The 24,093-nt window shown below is 35.6% G+C and overlaps 3 protein-coding genes across 5 annotated transcripts; all 3 read left to right on the top strand.

Annotated features, from left to right (window-relative positions):
- Positions 1-4,699: 4,699 nt before the first annotated feature.
- LOC133846130 (aquaporin AQPAe.a-like) lies at positions 4,700-23,989 on the top strand. Its single transcript, XM_062280896.1, has 3 exons — positions 4,700-5,251; positions 22,251-22,812; positions 23,569-23,989. The coding sequence occupies exons 1-3, from the start codon at positions 5,088-5,090 to the stop codon at positions 23,752-23,754; spliced, it is 912 nt and encodes a 303-aa protein (XP_062136880.1). The 5' UTR covers positions 4,700-5,087; the 3' UTR covers positions 23,755-23,989.
- LOC133846131 (aquaporin AQPcic) lies at positions 8,127-17,744 on the top strand. Of its 3 annotated transcripts, none has more exons than XM_062280899.1 (3): positions 8,127-8,216; positions 16,718-17,267; positions 17,330-17,744. In XM_062280899.1, the coding sequence occupies exons 2-3, from the start codon at positions 16,737-16,739 to the stop codon at positions 17,546-17,548; spliced, it is 750 nt and encodes a 249-aa protein (XP_062136883.1). In that variant the 5' UTR covers positions 8,127-8,216; positions 16,718-16,736; the 3' UTR covers positions 17,549-17,744. The 3 variants fall into 3 exon arrangements, with proteins under 3 accessions (XP_062136883.1, XP_062136884.1, XP_062136882.1); XM_062280900.1 differs by lacking the exon at positions 8,127-8,216 and adding an exon at positions 8,381-8,472; XM_062280898.1 differs by lacking the exon at positions 8,127-8,216 and adding an exon at positions 15,497-15,605.
- On the top strand, positions 19,182-20,657 carry LOC133842787 (aquaporin AQPAe.a-like). Its single transcript, XM_062276038.1, has 2 exons — positions 19,182-19,958; positions 20,035-20,657. Exons 1-2 carry the CDS (start codon positions 19,356-19,358, stop codon positions 20,251-20,253), a joined length of 822 nt encoding a protein of 273 aa, XP_062132022.1. The 5' UTR covers positions 19,182-19,355; the 3' UTR covers positions 20,254-20,657.
- Positions 23,990-24,093: the final 104 nt, after the last annotated feature.

The following is a 24,093-nucleotide window of genomic DNA, read 5'->3' as shown; positions in this document are numbered from 1 at the left end:
ACAAATATGCTAACCAGTTGCTAGCAAAAAAAAAACAAACTTAATGTGAAGACCAAAAAAAAAGTCACCCAAAGGGCAATTTTGAATGGAAGAGCAAAGGAACTGCAGTTGGCAGCGTGACGCGTGAATTTCAATTTGAATTTCAAAATTGTTAGAATGATGCGGCCCTTTTTTTTTGGGTGTCTAACAACAGCAGCAGCAATTCAACTGTCATACGAACAGCAGTTGAAGTTTTTGTAAAACAAATACAAAACTGACAAATAACTGAGGGTAATAATGATGCTGCAGTCAATGGATACGTGCCTCCAGCTCTTTGCTCTCTGTGTTCTCAGTTCTCTTCTGTACTCTGTGTGTACCTTTATAGAATATCAATGTGGCCTGCAAGCGAGCGTAATAAAAAATCTATTAAATTTCCACATAATCACAAAAGCAATTAATCATTGACACTATTTAGGCGCTTTATTTTCACTCAGCTTCAATGCTTATTAAGTGAGACAGACAGAGAGATATATATAGAAGACAGAAGACAGATACAGATATGTCTGGTTGGTGGTTGGTGGCTGGGGGGCAGGAACTGAAGCGGAGCTTACAGCAATTTGTGCTTTGTTATGCTGATGCCATTGTTGAGATACAAGCTTATACTCATATTTAAAGAAAGACTGGGACAAGATACAGATACAGATACAGAGATGGAGATGACAGAGACGTAATTACAATTCTTTTGGCATGTTAACAAAAAAACAATATATATACATATATACACCGCGGTCATCAATACAAAGATCAACAGTCATCAACAGTGCGTACGAGTAGCACATTCATTCATATGCATGCAAGTACCATATATACACATATAAAAGATATTGTATCTATATCTGTATTGAGGTGTTCGTGCGCTGGATGCGCGACATTGAATTATCACATCGCATCAACGCCACATCGCGGGGTTGTTGCTGTTTAGTTGACAAAGTACAAAATAATAATGCGGCATTCATGATGGCTTCGAGTTGGAGTTGGAGGAGAGTCTCGGGTTAAGGGATCGGATACGAGGTATGGCTTATTGTCATGCAACGACAAGATATTTACACAATTACTCGCCTCGCTCCGCGCCCTCTTTTCCGTACTCTTCTTGCTTGTAGTTATACATTTTCACATACAGATTTTCTTTTCGAATTTACGTACAAAGCTAATTTATCATCGGGTCGGCGATGCGAGTACAAAACCCAAAGTTAAACTGTAAAAATAAAAAAAAAAACACACACACATTTGTTGTTGTTGTTTTTTTTTGTTTTGTATTTTGCGGCACTGAATGGCCGCCAATATTTTTTGTAAATACAATAAAAAGGCGAGTATAAGTATTATAACCGCAAAATAAATAACAAATATAACAAACAACGCGACGGTGTCGACTGAGCTGGCACCTCAATTCGATCCATGCTTTTCAAACTCAGCCTCTCTTATTCTCTCTCTCTCTCTCTCTCTCTCTCACTCGCTGTCTCACTTTCTCAGTCTCAGACGACGATTGAAGCTGTCAATGGATACGCACAATAAAAACCTTTTGTGTGTGTTAACGACAACGGCACCAGCACTGCGTGAGATACTTTAGACCCTGGCCCAACTGCAGTCAGTTCGGCCAAATGCCCAATAATGTGGCCAAGTCAATTTGTACTGTTCCCCTTCCCTTTCCCCGTCGCCCATATCCGCCTCGGGTTTGTTTAACTCTTCTCTTCTCTTCGCTGTACGCAAACAATAAATCGTTTGTCGTGATTAAAAAGTAGTGTGAAATCGATTACATACATTAACCAGACACCACGGCGGTCAATTTTCAAAACCAAAAAAAAAGCAGAACTACAAATAACTCTCATAATTTTGTCAAGACTGAACCGATTTCCTCCCAGTCCGTCACTTGTGTCAATATTGAGTCAACGCTAGCGATACATGCTACACATGTTAATTCCACTTAATCGCGGTCTTATTACCAAAGCCGCCAGCTAACGTTTTTTTTTTTATCTTCCGGCGTTTTGTTGGCCAACTCACTCTCTCAGCGATAGCAGCCGTTAGCAAAGTTTACATTTTGAAATTCTTGTCATAGCAAGCAGCTTTTGTAGAAGTTCCTTCCCAAAAAGCTGAACTAATTTAGTACAAAGCTTTCTGTCGTAAGCTCATTGGTATGGATCTAAAAAAGGGGAACTAATTTAAATGCATATATATCAAAGATATTGTTGATTATAATAGTTTCCAAATACAACTAAGCAATGATTATTTTGGCTAATTAATAATGCAAAATAATTTGACTTTTTTAAATGTATTTTAATTATACATGAAAGCCCATATTATTTAGTTTGTTTAGTGGTGCTTCCATACTCAACTGCCACCCAAGACTTGAACCATTTTCGCGTCAGCCCCAAAGTATGCAACACAATTTTCAAATCAGTTTTTGACAACTGAATATTAACCAACGTGTTTGAAATTTAAGCTAAATGATTAACAAAATATAATCCAACTAGTTTCTCAATTTATTGCGAGGATTAGAGAAATATTTGTATAAAAAAATAAATAAATATGCTAAATGCAATAGTACTTATTCTGATTTATACATCATTTATAACTGTTATCAGTATTGCGGCAATTAAGTAGTCATATATTTTATAACCCCCCATAAAAATAAATAAAATCATGTAAATCTAATTGGCCATCAGCTACTCGTATTATCTTAGCCTATTACACGGCATTGTATGTAAATTATAAGGTATTCCATGACATGTCATTGGATTAAATTGATTGGTATTGTCATTTAGCCGCTTATCGGATTTGATGTTGAGCCAAATACAAGTAATAAATCTGAATGTTGTCGCATCACTTGACGTACTGCCATTAAAAGGAAAAAGGAATTCGAGATACCAAAATGCAAATACCGATGTTAGAATACCCTCGTAAACATTTTATTATCAATTTTGTGCAGAACAATGAGATTGCAACGAAGTATACTATTATTGGCCAATTGAAGATACATAACAAAAATAGACAGATAAACGACAGTGAGAATGATAAAGAAGTGTATTTATCTTTAGGAATCGCTCATACCTGACATGCAATAAGTGTGCATAGATATTAATTTCAATTGAATTGCATTTGCAGCTTTTGACATTATCGTACAACTAATTTATGGCCCAACGATGTCAGAACTTATATAAGCACATCTTTATCGCAGCTTATTGATAAGAAGCAACCTATAGTACCCCCTAAAAATAAAGCAAATACCGATTGAATCGGCTAATATATGTGTATGTGTATAGAATACTTATACAAAGTAGATAAACGCCAAATAAATCGTTTCACTAGCGTGAAAAAACAACACTGAAAGAAATAATTGTTTACTTTGTGAATGAACAAAGAATCGAAAAAGTTCAATTAGCGTACAAAAGTTCAAAATATCCAAAAATAGAATTTGCCCCTTGAACGCAATTGCCCCGTTGCGATGCAAAACTTAGAATCAAAACAAAAACCCAAAAAACGTGTGGACGGCGAAAGTTAAAATAACAAACAAAAAGTATAACAACAACAAATGCTATAACGGGATACACAAAAAGTAATAAAAATAGAATGATTAACTTCAAGATACCCTAACTTTTTTTAGAAGTTAAATGAACTTTGATTATATTACTGAGTTAATTACTAATTATGTTGTTCTAAAACATGTTTAAGAATCTTTTTTCAGCTTATACACATTCTTCACTTAATAAATAAGTATGAAGTTTAAATAAGCTAAACTATGAACATGCTATAAACATTTTTAGATAAATTCTTGTTTACCATCTTATCAACATGTTTACACAGCTGAAATTAATTTGACTTTTTGAACGTCTTATTTATAATAAATATAATTTAAAATGTGGCAAAACTTAATAAGAATTAAATTAAACAGTTGAAATTAATTTGTCTTTTTGAACGTTTTATTTATAATAAATATAATTTAAAAAGTAGTGAAATTTAATAAGAATTATATTATCATTAAATTGTAGGCTAAATGAATTTTTAAAGCCCTAAAGCACAAAATCCTCTTTTATTTTTATTATAAATGTATTAATTGTCTTTCTTTAAATTATACGTAAGCGAGCGAAAGCGAGAGAGCTTTAAAAACTTCGTATTCTAATTTTGCCTTTTTCTTTTACAGTGACGCCTTATATTTAATCGATCTTTGAATAAAGTTTTTCAAAGTGTTGGTTAACATAAAATAAAGAAATAATTCTGTTACATTACATACGATAACAATTTTATTCTTTGTTAAACATTATAAATATTATTATTAGGTAATATTATTAGGTATTTTTTAAATTGTAAAATAATTTCGGCAGCAATATTTGCATTAAAAAACCTTTATAAATATGCAAAAATTAATGAATTTAATTTAGTATTTACTAATTATTTATTATAACTACAGCACGCGCTTACATCGATTACAGGGTATAACGAAAACAGCAACAAATTTTGCCCATCGCCAAATGCCGTTTTACACGACACTTGTTGTCATTTCGCTGCTGTTGTGTGTGTGTGTTCGTGTTCGTGTGTGTGTGTGCGTGTGCATGTATTTTTATTTTTTATTGGCTGCCGCTTGACATCTGCGGTGAATTTAAGCTTCGTCGCCGACGTGTCGACGGTTACTCTGTCAGTCAGTTCGGTGGAGCTGCGCAAGCCAAAAGCGAAACTCACATGAGACTCTCCGTGCATGCAGATATAGTATTAGTGGTAGATAGATTGATCTGAAACAGAAACTGAAACAGATACAAATATAAATGTATGTACGAGTTTTGCAGACATTCAGCATTGAGAGATTAAAGACTAGCATCGCGGTACCACGAGACCAATAACATACACAATATAAAACAAAACAAAACAAAACCGATACCGAGTGCGACGCGAGTCTAAATTCGAATCGCAATCGAGCAACAACTAAAGTTCGTCGTCGCGTCTGCAAAATTTTGCACAAAAAAGCAATTTGCATTATAAGTTGTGTTGTCGCATTCATTGTCGTGCTTTTGTTAAACGTTGCGTGTATAAAAAAGTGCGTATAACAATACATTGAAATCATGTCAGACTCACAACAACAACCCCAGCAACAACAACATCAATCAGTGCCAAGCATTGCAACTATACTAAATGCTCAACAATTGCAGCGGTCAGACGATCATCAACAGCATCAACAGCAGCCGATTATCAAAATTCCGATGACAACAAAAAATGCGCAAAAAAGGTGCGAATATAGCGGTAAAAGACACCTAAAGATATTAAGTTCAGTTGTGGCTCATTATAAATATATTTGACACACATTTTGTGCTATGATTGCCGAATTGCGCCACAGTCACAGCCACGTTGCGTATACGTCACGTGCGGCGGCGGCGGCAAACTTTTGCTTTGCATTTTATTTTTGTTTTATAGTATGTCTATTTCAATACTAGACGCGTTAATAATAATTACAGCTGTTAGACTTCTACATACCCTGCAATTAGCTGTCATTCATCACTTTATGTGGTCTATTTATAGGGTATTTGAATACATGCAAAAATATTTTCTACATTGGAACGCTTTTTGCATTTTCCTCAAAGGCAAGAAACCAGTTTGATGGCGTTTAACAAGCCAGACAAGTCACAAGTCTGCAGTCTAAACACAAACAATAATAAATCATTTCAAACGGGCACAACCAGAAAAATTCACCAAATTTATAACTCAAATGGTTCACGATTTTGTCGCTTTAACCCATTAAAGACGCCAAACTATTTAGTTTGTCATGCTTTTGATGCTGCTGGTGCAGTCAATTTAATTATGTTTATATTTATTGATTGGCCAGCATATTAGCATAAGTAGTAACTTATTTAATGGCATCTGATAATATTTAATTTCCGTTTGATTAAACTTCAAAACAAGCGCCGCTCATTAAGACGCAAAACTAACGATGACATCCAACAAAGAGTGAAAACAACTATTACAAATTCACACTTTGAGGTATCATAAAAATGCAATCAAATAGGAAATTCGTCAATAATGTCATGGAAAAGACAAAACGCGATAAAGTTTTCCGCTACAAACCAAGTGACGTCAAGATGTTTGTGGTTTTTAGTGCAAATCTTTGTGATAATGTGATAAGTGAATATCGAGTTTTACGGCAACCCTGACAAGTGGAAACTTTGGAACAACGGAACTATACAGGTAGGTCCCCAAATCTGATGGAGGTAAGTCCAGGTGTAATAGTGAATGAAGGCCATTGGGGGTCTTTCCCCATAAACAAAAAAACAACATTTGCTTATCAATAGTTGGCTGACTGCCTGCGTCATGTGAACAGTGTGATCAAAACATAATTAAATTGCCGAAATTATGTTTACGTAGGTTTCTTTTATATTCTGCAATTGCGCGTGCAGAGATTGAATGAATCACGAAGAGTTGCGATAAACAATTGTGAACATTCTTATTAAAAGTAATCTCAGCAGCGGTTGAAGAATGCTCCAAAGACTGCTTCAAAAAAGTTGTCAAGAGTCACCAGAAACAGGTAACTAGTAGAACTACTTTGTGAAGAGGGGAAAGGGATGAACACAGACAGCATGACTGAGCTGACTTTGTATCAGACAACAAAAAATGTGAATATTTTCCATTTGCAGCTTAAATACTACATATATTTAGGTGTATATGAACGTGATTTGTTCTTGGTTCAGTGATTTGGCTATTGTAAAGTTAATTAAGCCAAAACGCAGGCTGAGTGAATGTATGAAGATTATTATCGCATATCATTTTAATAGTCAAATTACTAACTATTGCCTAATATTGTCATTTTGAACAATGAATAGTCACTTTGAAAAATTCATAATTGTCCATGTTATTACTCACATAAAATATATTTAAAAAACAACTAAAAATAACTAAGCAACTTTTCTACATTTCCAAATTTATATTTAATACCGTTTGAGAAGTTGATTCCTTTAATTTTTCTTCTATTCTTTAATAGAATATAACAAATTTATAAAGCAGACGTTATTTCCAAACTATTATATTCAAGAGCAAGCCAAGCTCACTTAAATACTGAGAGTATATTTGCTTATGTCAAACTAAATTTCAGAAATTTGTATTTAACACAAATTTAAAAGTTGGAACGTATTAGCTTCCTGTTTTTTAATAAACCTAAAAAACACTTTAATAAAAATCTTGGGAATAAGAGTTCTATTAACTATAGGATTTTTCATCATTTCTAAAATTGTATTTAACACAATTTTAAATGTTGTCGCATTTATGCTTTATGCTTTACGTCCTTCACATTTCTTTGTAAAATCATCTCTCAAGTACTTGGAGAACATCAAATAAGTATTTATGTCAAACTAAATTTCAGAAATTTGTATTTAAAACAATTTTAAAATTTGTCACATTTATTAAGCCTTTCTTGCCATCGATTAGTAAAATATAATATATAATCTAGAAAAGAATAAAACATTTCCAAAGTACATGTCTAAATTTGTAGTTAGACACTTATGCTTATTTTAGTGTTCCAATCTTCAATAAAATGTTTCAATTCCTAAAAAGAATTGAGTGAAAACAAACATTATGTCCATACAATTCTTTACAAGAGCATCTTAAAGAATATAGTACAAGCAGAAATTAAGTCGATCTCTATTTCAAAAATTTGAATTTAGAACATTTTTAAAAGTTTTCACACTTTTTTTAGCTTTCCGTCATTTTGTTGAATATAAAAAAATTAATAGTAAATTTTCACATGCATGAGCATGATCAGTTCCATGAAGTAATTTGAGATTATACATATATTTATTATGCAAAATTACATCTTATAATTTGTATTCAACACAGTTTTCAAAATTACCGCATTTACGCAGCTTTCCAATCACTTCGATAACCAGCTGAATGCGAAACGAAGCTCATCTCTAGCGGCAAACTTTGGCGTGTGCCAAAGCTTCGAAAGCTCACGGCACTGACGTTCACAACAATTGTTGTCAGACGCGCTCTCTCTCTGTCTCTTTCATGCCCACACAACTCTCTCGTGTTTGCGCTCTTTGGATGATAAGCAAAAACAAAAAACTTTCGACGTTGACTGCGCTGCTTTTAAAGAAGCAGCAATAATACGCCGTGGTGTCCAAAGCTTGTTTTGCCTCGCCGAAGTTGATCGAGCGCGCGCCTTTCGCTGTGTTTCAATAGCAATCAAACGATCGTCAAAAGCGCAGGTTAGTCTCTGCAAGTGCGTGAGTTATTGGTGGTGTTTGTGACTGCGAGTGTGTGATTGTGAGTTTCATTAATTAGAAAACTTGTTCCACATTTTCATTAATAAGAAAAGAGAAATGGTCGGCTGCTGAAGAAATTTTTGAATTATGCACATGCATATAAAAAGGCTGCAAGTGCAAACAGACTGATCAGTTTTAGTTGAACAATTCGTTTTGCATTTCTGGATCCTGTCTTGATCTCTTAAGTGTATCCTGACCGGTAAAGAGTGAATTTTTTTTGTGAGCATCTGTTTGTGTTTGTTTTTTTGAACGAATTTTGAGTGCGTATTTTGTGCCTAATTATCAAGTTTTTTATGTTAATTTATGAGCTGTGATAGACATAAAAGGTAGCTCCAAATTTTCCATATCCGAACTTATCGTTTATGTATCTCACTCTTTTGGGGCTCGGCCTTTGTCGGTATGTCGGTCACTATCTACGCCAGCTACTTATGTACTTATTAGCGATTAAATTCCAATTGTTTTTGCTGTTGTTCGGCGCTTGCTTGTATATCAAAAAAAAGGAGAAAAAAAGTATAATAAAAAGAAAGAAAAAAAATTATAAAAAATATGCACAGCGACCAACCTCAATCGATGCACGAAGTAACATCGTAGTTGTTATCGTTGTTTAGATACTACCGCATTATTGGCTTATAATTATGTGCATTATTTAGCATTTAATGCACTTGGTAATCAAATGGCCTGCCAAACACGTGGGAGACAGTGCATTGAATTATAAATCGCGTTATATAACAAGCCCATAAATAATAAAATACAAATACACAAAATCAGAAAAATAAACTTAATTATTTGCCGGTACACAAGCGAACATAAACTGAACTTCACTGAACCCAAATTCATTTTCGAGTTCGAGTTCAAAGTTGTTGTGTTGTTGTTGTTGTGTTTCAAAATACTTGTTCGCGCTGCATTCGCTGCTTTTCAAATGACATTCATTTAACACGAATACGGAAAGAAGACGACGAAAATTATACGGTTTTTAACCGCGCACTCTCCGTGCAATTGCCTTGAAACACAACGAGCAAGTTTTTATTTATATTTCATTTCTTTTCGAAAACATGTCATTCTTGCTCTTTGGAAATGTTCACGCACATTCCAAAAACATACGAGACTCTGTGTGTGTGTGTATGTGTGTGCTGTTCCACTTTCCATACATGCATACGGGTATATACACTGTGTATATATATATTCCATACTAATTAAACAGTGCTCGCGTTTCGTTGTCTCTTATCAAAATTATCATTAAACAAAACCAAAAAAATACAAAAAACAAAACACAACAATTGCAGTAAGCTTTCGCAAAAGGTCAGCGAATCTATAAAGTTAAAGTAATGCGTGGCTGATAGCTGATAATATAATATAGAGTACCTACTTCTTATGAGTGATTGGCAAGTGGATCGTACGATTTGACAGTGCAGCCAAGCCGTAATCAGAGGCAACTTCAATTATTCACTTTGCTTAATCGCATCCAACTTGCGTCTGGCAAACGCCAAATGTTATATCAACATTGGCAAGACTCAAATATTTAGCAAGTCTATAGCAATTGCGTCGTGTTTATCTGAATGCCAAATAAGAACAAACAACAAAAAGTGGAAAAACTTTAAAAAAATTGAAATAAGAAATATTCGGTTGCCTTGGGCTCTGCAGCACAGCTGATAAAATGTGTCGGCAGCGAGCATAATTTCAATAACAAAACAAAAACAAAAAATATGGCAGCAGGTTTTGGTAGTTTTCCAAGCTAACAGATACCCTATAAAACAAGCTATATAGTTATTTTGAAATCTATTCTCACGATTAACAATCGAGTCACATTTTATAATGATAATTACTTCCCAGAGAATTTCGTTACAAAACGTTTGCAAGTACTTCTCAAAAAACCCTAAAATGCATGTTAGAATAATAAATCAGCATTCAGTTAGATATTTGCAATAATTATAGACATTAAAAAAAGTAATCAAAAACAGTGGAATTCATTAATACCCTGTGACAAATGTGGTGACTCAACGTCAAGCTGCCTTAATTATACTCATAGTGGATACACCCACTTCAAATAGATAGTATACCCTATAATGGGTATTTAAAGCGTCGGCGTTGTTTTTTTTTCTCTGCTCCGATCTGACACGTGTTGCCGCCTTGTGTTATTTTTTACATTTTGAGCCCAAAAATATGATTATTTACTGAAAATATCAGCACTTGCTTTATTTGATGTTGCCCTTATTCCCATATACAGTTTCGTTTCGGATAGAGTTCGAAATTATTATATAAGGCAATTTATTAACACGGCCAGTGACACATGATGTGCTGCAGTCAAATCACATCCTGATGCTCACGCGCCATTTGTTAATTTGTGCTAAACAATCTTCTTTTCTTTTTTTTTTTTGATAAATCAATTGCCGAATCTCGTGCCACTTTTGATAACTTTATGAACCACGACTAACTGTCAAAATGTTGTTATCATATGATTGTCAAAACTGGTTTCATGTGGAATATTTCATTAGCAGTGAACAGATTGAGCTATTCGGCGTTGGTCAGGTGGCAAAAATGGCACCATTCAAAGAAATTAAGTATACGCACGTGATAATAGGAAGCGGGATTAACACTGTAAAGCACTCAATCAATAATACCAAAATACACTTTTACACCGTTATATATATTTACAAGTAATATATCGTAAAGACTGTATTTTAATGTATACTGAAATAAATGTTTGGTATAATGATATACTTTTACATTCGAAATATACCATAGAGTACAGACTATACCAGCTTGTTAGGCAAGGGATACCAAAATGTATGTTTGACATTTTGATATACTATTACATTCGAAATATACCATAGGGTACAAAATATACAAGAATTTCACACAAGGAATTGTCAAACTTTATTCTGTTGTATACCTACGAGTAAATTTATGTTTGGTATATACTATTATATTCGAAATATACCATATAATACAAAATATACTAGATTGTCAACCATGATACGGAAATTATAGCTCTGTCTCTTATTGTTCCTGAGATCTTCTTCACAAATTTATAATACCCATCTAGCCCATGGCTAGCGGGTATAAAAATTCCCAATAAAGGTCACTTAAATGCCTTGTTCGCATTCCACAAAGACATTGTATTGTATTATCACTTTTACAAGTAATCAATTACCAGTTCTCGATTTTGCTTTAATTTGTTTTACTGCCCACACTTAAGCCAACGGTTAGCTATCGTTTTATGGCAGACACGGCTTAACAATATCGTTTTATAGCTTGCGGTTTGATTAGAAATGAAATCGGAACTATGCACTTACTCACCAAACATTTCAATTTTATTGCCAACTGCCGACCGATATCTGTCGTATCTGAACCTAGGACAATACTTGATTGAATGTGCTTCCATAAGTATCTTTTGTTGCACTCGTTGATAGCGTACTTGAACACATTATGAAGTTGTACACGAGCAATTACACTGCAAATACAAGTATAAATAAATCAACTCAATGTGGCGCCGACGATAGGGATTCGCCACATTTGCATTGTCTCTATCTTGGCTGTATAAATATAGTAAATAACTAGCTTCGCATCAGAGGCGGAAGACAGAGTGGAGTTGACAGGCCTCATGATAAGACGTAACCTAGCCCACGGCTCGCTTTAAGTTAACTAACATTAAGCAGCACTTTTTGAAATGGATCGCCAGCCGCCAACTTTTATGCCACATGACATGTTTCTGTCTGAGACCCTCAAAGTTCGCAGCAACAACAAGCGAGAAAAGAATATATATATATCATTTTTGGGGGCACTATCAGACGATGGCACATGGGCAAAGTTTGCCAGCGGTTGCCATAAAAAGAATCTACAGTCACACTGAAGTAGCTGTGGGCGCTGACGCTTTGTTGCCTTTTAACTTTTGTTGCGCAATAAAACGTCAACAGTTGGCACACTGATAATTCTATGCGACTGATAAGCGTCTTATAAGGCAGAGGCAAAGCTCTGCTGATTGCACGATTAGTACAGTAATTATATATTATATTTAGTAAACTAGTATATAGTTTAGTACTCTAGCCTATTTGCGGAAGGGAAAAGATGCTGATGATGATGATGATCTGCTCAATGCCGACGTCAGTCAATTGATCTGAAGATCAATAGAGCTTATCAACATCGCATTCTAAGTGCAAATCGTGCAGTGTGTTTGGACGGTGCCAAGCATATATAATGAGCTAAATTGCTTATCAACTCGACATGTGGAAACAAGATGCAGTCAGTCCCCCTTTTTCTCTCTTCCCTTCTGTCACGACAAGCGTATCAAAAAACAGATGCGCTTCGATAGATAAACATGTCGTCAATAGGGGAAGCGTCAATACACATATTTGCCCCTGTTCACCTAACAACAATACAGCACAAAGTGTGTGTGCTGACAATAAAGCAAATATAATAAAGAGTGTCAATATCTGGACGCTCAGTCCAATGTCTGACTTATAGCTGTCAGACTTAACACCAAACCCCAATTAGTCTCAAATTGAACAACGATTTGTCACACACACACAACACACACAACATTATCAGACAATTATCTAGTCTACCAATCATAAATCATTACCAATTTGGCTACTCGACTTCATTTAGTTTTTTTTTTTATCAAACTGTGAAAATCGTCTATACAGTTTAATTACCAAATACTTGTGGTCAAGGCTAATCTGATTCTAAGTGTAGTCCTCAAGTAGCTCTCAATTCAATCTTAATTCAATTCCATTGACTCATATAGGTATAAAACGATTATGCTCAATAGCTGAGATTCGTAGATAAACGTCAAATAGTTCTCAATTTGAAATTGTTCAAATTATTGTTGGGGGTATTCACTATTTGAAAGTAATATAAATTTTATGTGTTAAACTGTGATTCATATGAAAGCCACACATGTATTTATTTGTTAGGCACTGAATAATTCGATTTAAATATAATTTCTTGCAATCTTTAGCTTTCTTTAATACAAAATTTCTTTGTTCACATTTTGCTGGGCTTTTCAAAAGTCACTGTACTACGGAAATCTTGTTTAGATTCGATCATAAATTCGATTATAGAGCCACACTACAGAAGTTTTATTGGCAGCAAGCTTATCTGCCAAGTACTTAAAGATTAGTTGTGTACGGAAGATCGTTAAAAGCTTCGACAGCTTTACAGTAGCTTTGAAAGCTCAGTGTGTAGAACTAATCCTCCTACCAAGTCTACACAGAAGTATTTTCAACGATCAAGCAGTGCAAAGCTCTCAATTAAAACGTCAATTAACAAGTTAGCACGCTCCACACCTTATCAATGGCGGCATCCATTCTGAGTTTTCAAATGAAACTTCCTCTTAAAAAATAATTATCACATAACGATCGCACGAGTAGCGCAAATATGAAAACAAATAGAAAATGTAAAATGTGGGATTTGGTATAAAAATAGATTTTAATCATTTAAATCGAACACTAATCGAACATCGATCGAATCGTTTTTGTGTTTTGCATGCAGCAATTTCATGACAACCCGCGCGCCAACTGCGTGATCCTTCGGGCCATATCAATTAGCAATTTGTTTTGGTTTTATTATATTAATAAGAAGCACACGATTTTTTCGACTATGGATAATTGATTTATTTGCATAACAAATTCGACATATGTAAATACACAAGTTCCGTTCCCTTCCGTTCCATTGCAAACAGTTAAAGCTCTGCTTTGATTTTGATTTTGAATTTGCTTTTCTTTTACTACCATATCGTAGGTTCAATAATGAGACGTGGCGCGTGTTTGGAATTTTAAGGCCAACAAATAAATGCATAGAAATTGTTTTCGATTGTTTTTCGGCCAAAACGTGTCATTCTCTGTCATTTGATGTCTTTCTCTTTCCCACACACGTTTATGTCGCCGTCAATCAGCAGGCAAAGCCAAACACTTTTTGTGTCTGGCTATTTGCCAAACGTTTCTCGTAAGACAATTACAAATATTGTTATTAAATATTGATGAACAAACATGTTAAGCAGTTAAGCAAATGTTGATAGCAGACAAATGCAGTAGCCACTCACAAATGGCATAAGAGTTGCACAATATACGAATATATAGTATACAGTATATTATCATCATTATAGTATATTATCAGCATCAGATTGGACACGTGTGAGCTATACATATAGTATGTAGCTAGGTGACTGCAAGTCTGTAGCCTAGTGCCAAACAACATTAAGTATTTTTTATTTGAATGGGATTAAGGTTAAGTGGGTTATCATCCCACCCGACTTATGCAATGACAAAAAAAAAACATATAAATATAGCAGCAATATATATACTATTTCTATATATTCTCAGTTAACTCATCTCGCTAGCTTCATTCAGAATATTTGCCGTCCCATTTATTTGATTTTATTTTACTCAATTGCGATTGAGGCATTTAACGCGAATTGCGTGCAATTATTGAAGCACTTTTGATAGACAAATGCCTCCGATTGATACGCAGATCGTTGCAGTGATTTGTTGTTGTTTACTCTTGCGTAGATTGCGTAGGGCATCAAACGCAATTTTAGCTTGCAAATTGTTGCAATTGACAAGTGTAATTGATACGAAGCAGGCGATTGTAAGACCTTTGGAGTTTTAATTTTCAATTGTTGTACATTCCCTTTCCTTCGATTACAGTATCTCAATTGGTTTAGCTGCTCCCTTCCAAGATAAGGTGTTCAATATACAAATCTCAGCTGATAACAGCTGAAATTCAACTTATGTTGTTTTTTTTTATTTCCTTTTAACAAAAAGTAAATTTCACAACATTGTAAAACGTGCTGTGCAGAATGAGAGAGAGGAAGAGAGAATTAGAGAAAGAGAGAATGAAAGAGAATGAGATAATGAGAGACAGAGAGAGAGAAAGAGCGAGCTAGAGCGCAAATAAGAGCTGAGATCTTTCCAGATCTTTTAAGACTCTCATAAATTCTGGAGATGTGACGTTTTTATGCTCACTCAACCTAAGGAGGATTTGCTAATTTCCATGTGAACACAACGACGAGATGATGTCTCGTTTTTTTAGCGACTGTTCGCTCTCTCTCTTCCTCTCTTCCACACACACACTCTCTGTCTTTCTCTTTCGCTGTCTTGGTGCTAAAAATGGGCTTTTGATTTACGCAAAAGATATATGCACAATATAGATATACGTATAAATATTTGTCTATGGGACTCCAACGCTCAGATTGACATTGACAGTGGAGCTGTCACTTACTACACTTTTCGCGTTCAACGATCAACATTTACACAAAAGACTGTTACAAACAAGTATTTAAGCTAAATTTATAGCATAACATATTCTCAAAATGAGTGACGATAACGTGAAACGGTAAATACATAGGCCATTAACCAATAATAAAACAAAAAAGTGTCGTTAAATTTTCTGAAATATATCTGGCGTGTTTTTTAAAGAAATATTATGAAAAGTTTTGACCTTCAAATGAACATAAAAGTGAAACGTGCAAGGCAGTCGAATAATAACTCTAGGATAAATCCGACAGGATAAATATTTCAATATAAATATTCCGATTATTTTTTTTGTTAATAAGAATGAAAGCTAAAAAAGCAGTTCTATTTTTAAGGTGTTGCTCTGATTTGGAATATACATATATTCCGAAATGCTCCAAAAATAAATATGAAACCGTGTGAATGTTTATTCAACCAATTTTTTACAAACGCGTGACTTATAATTTTTCATTTAATATTTATATTTCATATTAGCGATCTCTAATAGATATTGTGGAGATTTTATCATTTCTGTAATCGATGAAAGCAACAGGTTATGCTGTAATACAATTTGAAAGATTTCGAATAATATTTAATAATTTTACATATTATATTTTCATAATCCATTTAAATGTAAATTATTAAGGCAACCTAGATGAGTTTGAATCTGAATTTGGTATTCAAATTCAATTTTTAAGGATGCTGATTACTACAGCTGTTTGCCACGTGGCCATTAAAGGAATTTCTTGAAAAATCGATGCCAGCCAAAACATTGTTCAACATTAAAAGTTGTCTAGCAACCCCAAAAAATACGAAAAGTCAAAACAAACCCTAACACACTTACTCCCAGCAGCTGCACAGAAGTGCTTTAGAAGTCCTGGAATCCAGTTGTGCAAAGACAGAGTTCAGAAATGTGATAGAAATAAACATAGTAAATAGAATCAGAGCAGCAGCAGCTTGTGAGCACGAGTGTTTGTGTAAGATCAACGTTAATTGAAAGGCTTTGTTGGTGTGGATGGCTCAGAGTTAATACTCTAGCATGATTGATGTCGTTGATGTGATATGATATGATATGTGGCGCCTAGTGACGATTTTATGTGTGTGAATGAATGTGAGTGAGTCAAAGGTGAATTGCGTAGTGAAGTAATACATCAAATGATTCGATTGCTTATCAACAATTTCACAATTTCTGCGAATTGGTATTTCGATTTCCAGTTGTTTCAAGGTATTCAAAATGAAGGGATCTACATTGGATACGATTAGCTGCTTCCTCGCCGAGCTAATTGGCACCGGCATTCTGGTGTTCCTCGGCTGCATGGGATGCGTTAAGTCCGATCTCTTCCCCAACAACCATCTGCAGATGGTGCTCAACTTTGGTTTCGCCGTCTTGATTGCCATTCAATGCTTTGGCTGTGTGTCGGGCTCACATTTCAATCCCGCCGTCACCGTTGCTGCCTACATCTATGATCTGGTCTCATGGCACATGGCTTTGCTCTACTTTGTTGCCCAATTGTTGGGAGCATTCATTGGCTATGGCCTGCTCATCACACTGATACCAGACTCTGTCAAGGGAATTGGTGCTGGTCTCTGTGTGACATTGCCCCATCCACAGATCTCGAGTCCACAGGCCTTTGGCATTGAATTCACTGCCACTGCCATTCTGATCATCGTTTGCTGCGGTGTCTGGGATCCACGCAATGCCAAGCATCACGATTCGGTTGCCATTCGCTTTGGCCTCGCCGTTGCCTGCTTGGCCTGCGCTGCTGTAAGTTGAACACATCTCTCTAAAGTACCTTTTAATAATAATAATTTCAATTTTCAATACAGGGTCCATTCACCGGTGCCAGCATGAACCCAGCCAGATCTTTCGCACCTGCTCTGTGGAACAAGAACTTTGACAGCCACTGGATCTACTGGCTGGCGCCTTTGAGCGGCGCTGCCGTCACTGCCATCGCCTACAAGGCTGTCTTCAGGCGAGAAGTTGTCGAGGCGCAAGTCACATCCGACGAGAAGCTGCGTCAGCTGGAGGATGTGCAGCTCTCATAGACAATGTCACCACAAGTGCCAAATAAAAAAGTACATGCCATGTCAGAGGACAAGGCAAATCCCCCCTTACCCACTTAAACAAATCAAATTAGTTCTAAGCTTAGAAGGACATGAACGAATTTCATATTCATGCTTATGTTGTACACTAATATACAATTTCGATTAATAAAGTACATAGACATTTTTTCTATCTCAAGATATTTTCTTTAAAAGCAGTGATTAAAATAAATCTTTTATATATTAAGGTTTCTATTGCAGTATTTTAATATTTTTAATTTAAATATTTACATTTTTTATTTATTTATTTAATACTGTTGTATTTGTAAACTTGATTATTGATTGTGGCTTGTTTTACTACTTTTATTTTATTCTCTAAAAACCTCTATTCAATCGAATATCAGCTCGTATTGCACTTGCTTGAATAATATTCTATATTATATGTAGAATGAACAAAGAATATCAGCTGTTACGATGTTTATTCTGTTTATTTTTTAGCACCTACAATGTGTCACAAATTTATAACCCAATTGTTCTACAGCTCGTTATTATATTCAATTATTCATTTTATTTTTAGAGGATATATATTAATGAACATTTTCGTTTTTACTATATCAACTTTACTTTATTTTTGTAGACTTTACTAAAGATCAGTCTTTGTTAGTTATTCTTTTCTTAGGTTTGGCTGTAGCCGCTGCTATAGAACTTGAATTGTCACTGGCTGCAATATTATTCTTTTGAATAATATAGAACATATTTGAAGTTTGATTTGTGGTATTTCGTTTAGAAAAAGCTCTATAGCTCAACACTTTTCATGATTAACTCTTTCAACACTTAACAATTTCAAGAATTTGTTAGACATCACGTAGTTAGATTTGATCGAATCTGAGCTTACATTTTATCTACTTCGCTTAAGTATTCTGGAATCTTTATACTTAACTAGAATCTAAGATAAGTTGTTGTAAGATATTATTTTAATTCCACTTATTTTTAACTAAGCCCTAAACAATTTCAGTCGGGAATTGGAAAGTATATTTCATACACGTAGTTCCAAAGTATGCTATAAAATCTAGCGATAAAGCTTTTATCTGCTGAGGACGCTTCAACTTCACACAGGTGCTGGAAAGCAACATCAACTGAAAATATATATTATACATGGCAATTATTTGCACCGTCACCGAGCAGTATTTTTGGCAAAGTCTTATGTGGATTATAGTAATAGAAAAAAATTCTTTTACCACACTTCTCGGGGCAATCCAGTTAAGTTGAGTTGAGTCTTTCGGGGGCGTTTGCCACAGACGCCTCAAAGTAGGCCAGCAATTGTTGAGGCGTTTCTCCTCTCTGTGCAGTCATTAATCAAATGGACTTAGCGGCCATTGCGATAGCAGAGCAAGTATTGACCAAGCCAGGCGCCGTATTTGCAACCGTTTGACATCTTAATAAGATAAGATTACGCATTAAACGCCGTGTGGCAATTCGTGTTTGGAGAATGAGACACCAGAAATCACAACAGAACACATAATGATATTGCGTATACGCAAGGTTGGCAAGCCCCATTTTAAAAGCGCAATGATTAATTATTAATTAATTTGTGGAATGAGCCAGCTAGACGATCCAAACAGCTGTATCAAAATTTCCATGACTATCTAAAAAACACCCACAACAAAATATCCACATAATAATTAGCATTAAAGTTTTATAATTCATATTGATGGATTGCAAGCAATTTGCCTTGCCTCTGCTAGCGAAGTGAAACCTAGGCCCAATTCCAGTTTGCAGACAGTCAACACAGTAGTAGTCTTCGGGCAGCATGTCGCAGAAAAAGTTAACGTTAAACAGCACAAGTTCGAGTCCCAAATGGAGGTATCTCTATCTGAGACGCAATCACAGGCATCGCTTGGCCGCCTTTTTCGCTGAATTTGTGGGCACCGCCACATTCATCTTTATTGCCTGCATGGGCTGTGTGACCACGCCCCTCTTCTTTAACTCACACTTCGAGCTGAGTCTGAACTTTGGCCTCGCCATTATGATTGCCATCCAGAGTTTTGGATCCATTTCGGGGGCGCATCTCAATCCAGCCATCACATTGGCTGCTTTGATCTATGGTGCAATCAATTGGTACATGTCCATTGCGTATCTGGTGGCTCAAGTGGCTGGTGCACTGGTTGGCTACGGATTACTAAAGGCTGTGCTCCCACTGAATGCCATCATCGGTGTGGATCAGCCAGCTGGAGTGTGTGTCACCACGCTCAGCAGTGACATCTCAGAGCTGCAGGGAGTGTTCATTGAACTGCTGCTCACCTGCTTCCTGACGATGGTCGCCTGCTCCGTTTGGGACCCGCGCAATGAGAAACTCAAAGATTCGACGCCACTGCGCTTTGGCCTCACAGTGTCGAGTCTGAATTTGGCAGCGGTGCGTATGAGTAATATTTGATAACACACTGAATTAGTCGGTTATTATCGGGTGTTTGATTCGATTTTGTGTGCAGGGTCTCTTCACCGGTTCCAGCATGAATCCAACACGCTCATTGGGACCTGCCGTGTGGAACAATTCGTGGAAACATCATTGGATCTATTGGGTGGGTCCTTTGGTGGGTGCAGCGCTCACTTCGATCATCTACCGTTTGTTCTTTAAAGGCGAGCGCGAGGAAGTCATCGTTGAGCTGCGCGACTCGAATGCGAAAATTCAATTTATCGATAAGGTTTAAATTCTACAGAGTACTAATATTAAGTTCGCTATATACAGAAATACTTAGTTTTAATCTAGAGTTAAGTGTTTGCAATAAAACACGATTCCATATCGTGCTGTCGCTGGAATTCAGTCTGCTTATTGGAAGATTGCTTATTTTAAATTAAAATAAAACACCAAAATGTGTTGATAAGGCATTTCAAATTATTAAACAAATTGCATGTGACCGACTAAGTGTTCTAACACTTAACACTTAACTTAGTAACCCACTTCTACACGCGTCTTTATGTTGAGATTTTAAAACGGAGACACCGAAATAAGGACGGCATAAGATATGATAAGAATTAGACGTAAGAGTAACTTAGCCGGAAATTTTAGAAAAATGCTGACACTTATAATGATTTAAAAAGGTTTCAAAGTGTGTAAAAATAATTGATAATTAGTTGCAGCTGATGTTTAACTTATATGTGTGTAAGTAAATAGTAAATAAAATATCTCTCAATGCGCAATACACAGACCCCCACTTATATAAATAATTGCGCAAAGCATTGCACAATCTATAGTTAATTATAGTTGGATTTCTTAAGAAATAATAAAGAATAGAACATTGAAAGTGTTATATGGAAATGCGAGAGAAATAAATCTAGCCTTTTAGAGTACTTGCATTTGAATAAAAAGATTTAATTGCTTAATTTTAAAGTGACAAACAAAATACATTGACTTAAAGCCATGTAAGTACTAGAGATCTAAATCAATTATTAGACGAACTTCCGTTTGTAGCAATTATTATGCAATTATTTGTTTTCTAACACAGTGGTCAGAGAAAATATAATCTTAGACGTACGCAAATGACTTTGCAAGCAACGCGATAAAATTGCTCATAGTGCACTTTACCTACAAAGAAGATTTAGATATCGAAATCCAATTTGATTGACTATTATAAGAAAGATTGACAGTTCAGCAGAAAGGGTATTTAGTTTCTAATTTCACTTAATTTAAGTGTCCAAAGTGATACGGTCTTATCGGATTGAACTACTCAAATACCACGCTGGAGGTCTTCCACATTCTTAAGTACAAATAACAGCTGTTCATTTGAAAGGGAGAGTTGTTTCAATTCGAAGTGATCTATTTCATAAAACACTTGAACACTTGTCGAAAAAAAGACAAAATCACGCAGATTATGTAATAGGACGTTTAACAGTAATCATGCTTATGTATGTATTATTGACGTAGCAATCATTCATCAAATATTTACTTCGGAAAGTCCTCTACACAAGCTATGAATGGGTTATCTGAGTTGCAGTTGTAGCTTTACCGCTATTGTAAATTATTTTCATAATCGTTGTACTTACTAAATAACTTTGCAATTTAAGAAAATAATAATAAACAAGATTCGCTTGTCAATAGGCAAGTCGACACTTTAATACTCTGCTGCTATTCAATTTCATAGAATAGCTGATGGAAATTTTGATTAAGAATTGTTACAGCGTAACTGAAATTGCTGTATTGGAAATGTTGGCCAACGCTTTGGGTGCTTAATAAAACTGGCTATACGGGTAATAAATAAATAACATACGCACATAAGACGTCAGCTGATAATTGGGCTTAGAGTTTGATAATTTGATAATTGATAATAAGCTTTGTTAAAGATTAGTGGCAATTCAAAGTCGTCAATCTTCAGGGAGAATTGAGTAGCTTTGCAAGTACCTGCCAATGGGTCGAGTGGGCAAAGCTAATCAGCCAGCGGCAACGACCGACTATACCCATTGCACTCTCTTTCTCCCTCTCTTTCGCTGTCTCTCTTTCTGTCTTCCATATCCATCCCCCAGTCGAAACACTCGATTCAGTTGCGCGTTGTGCGTCCGCCTCGAATGTTGTCAGTTTACAATACAACTAAGTATAAGCAATAGCGACTATGGCTGGCGAAATATTAAACCAAAGGCACGACAATTGCGTCTTGTGACTCACTGAGCATAAAGTCTAATGTCTAATCTGTGTGTGTTTTCTCGCTTACAGCAAATCGAATTCGCAGGACAGGCGATTCAAAGGATTGCTTCGAAATACATGCATCGTCGTTGGAGAATTTTTAGCCACCGCGATGCTGATGTTCCTCGGCTGCATGGGATGTGCTCAGTCCCCAACATTCGTTAACTCCCACTTTCAGTGCAGTATTAACTTTGGATTCGTTGTGCTCATTTGCATCCAGTGTTTCGGTTGTGTGTCGGGTGCACATCTCAATCCCTCGGTGACGTTGGCCAACTACATTTATCGCCTGATCTCGTGGCCCATGGCCATTGCTTATTTCGTGGCCCAAATGGTGGGCGCCTTTGTTGGCTATGGTCTGGTTAAGGCATCGCTGCCCGAAGATGTTGTCTGCAGTTCGGATACACCAAAAGGTGTCTGCATCACCGCGCTGGGAGAAGGCATCAGTGCCGGTCAAGGCGTCCTCATCGAATTCCTGCTCACTGTCATACTGATCATCATCTGCTGTGCAGTTTGGGATCCACGTAATGCCACATTTGGCGACTCTACTGGCATACGCTTTGGACTGGCCATCGCATGTATTTCGTTGACTGGAGTAAGTATTAAAAAAAAAAGTTCTAAACTCAAGATTTTGGTCTAAAAAGTGCGTCAGGAACATGAAAATCTTAAGGTTAAGGTTAGGAAACACATCTTGATTTCAACAAAATTTAATATAAGACCCAAATTCTTATTTATAAGTGGAAAAAATCTCATAGTTTTAAAACCAAAAATCTTACTACTATTTTTTTCTACTATTTTTTGTATTATTTTACTATTTTCATATTAAATTCAAGTCAATCACTCTTATTAATAAGAGGAAAAATCTCATAGTTTTAAAAACAAAAATCTTACTACTATTTTTTTGTACTATTTTTTTTTTATTATTTTACTATTTTCATATTAAATTCAAGTCAATCACTCTACTTAATAAAACTTACTAATATTATACTTATCATCGATTCGCGCTACACTTGAGCTCACGATCTAGGACTTCGACTATCATTAAGAAAGGTCCGCGACAGCTCGACTAAGATACGGACTGAGATACGAACGAAAGCACTTAAAGCTATTTAAAAACTTTATAGAAAATTCGATAGATTACAGAATTTCAAAATCTAAATCTATTACTTTTGGTTTTATTTTGATAATTTAGTATTTGTCAGTTTTAAGAATTTTTTCTTAAAGTGGTTGTTTTTTTTTAAAGAACGCAATTTTTAAGACGAATTTTCTTGAGCTTAGAAACTAGTTTGTGTCTGTGTATTCTACTTCCCTTACTAATTCTCTATTTTCTCATCATTCTTCTCAATCTCAGGGTCAGTTCACTGGCGCCAGCATGAATCCTGCGCGTTCCTTTGCTCCAGCATTGTGGAACAATGCCTGGGACAATCACTGGATCTACTGGGTGGGTCCATTGGTGGGCGCCGTGTTTGCCGCTTTTCTCTACAAATACGTTTTCCGGCCAACGGGTGCAAAGCCCGAGGAGGAGCTGCCCCAATAAACAATTGGGTTTGCATCAGGGAACTACAGTCAGAAATTTATTTTCTGCACTTTTGTGATGGAATTGAATGAAGATCAAGAGTTTTTATCGAAACTAAAAAAAATCTAACATATATTATTATGTATAACTGCAAATATTTGATATATTTTAAGGGCGTTGTCGTGTAGCTAGAATTATGATCGCAAGCGAATTTTATGTAAATACAAATATTTTAAATAAATAACAAACAAAGAAATATTCCTAAAGTGTTACAAAAGGTGGCAAATGTCAATTGACAAAGTAAGTATGTATATAAACATGCAAGATTCTAAAGGTATATATATCAAGAATGAGAAGAAT

This window comes from Drosophila sulfurigaster, chromosome 3, assembly GCF_023558435.1.
Source record: "Drosophila sulfurigaster albostrigata strain 15112-1811.04 chromosome 3, ASM2355843v2, whole genome shotgun sequence".
Taxonomy (NCBI): Eukaryota; Metazoa; Arthropoda; class Insecta; order Diptera; family Drosophilidae; genus Drosophila; species Drosophila sulfurigaster.
This window is presented reverse-complemented; position numbering and strand designations above follow the sequence as displayed.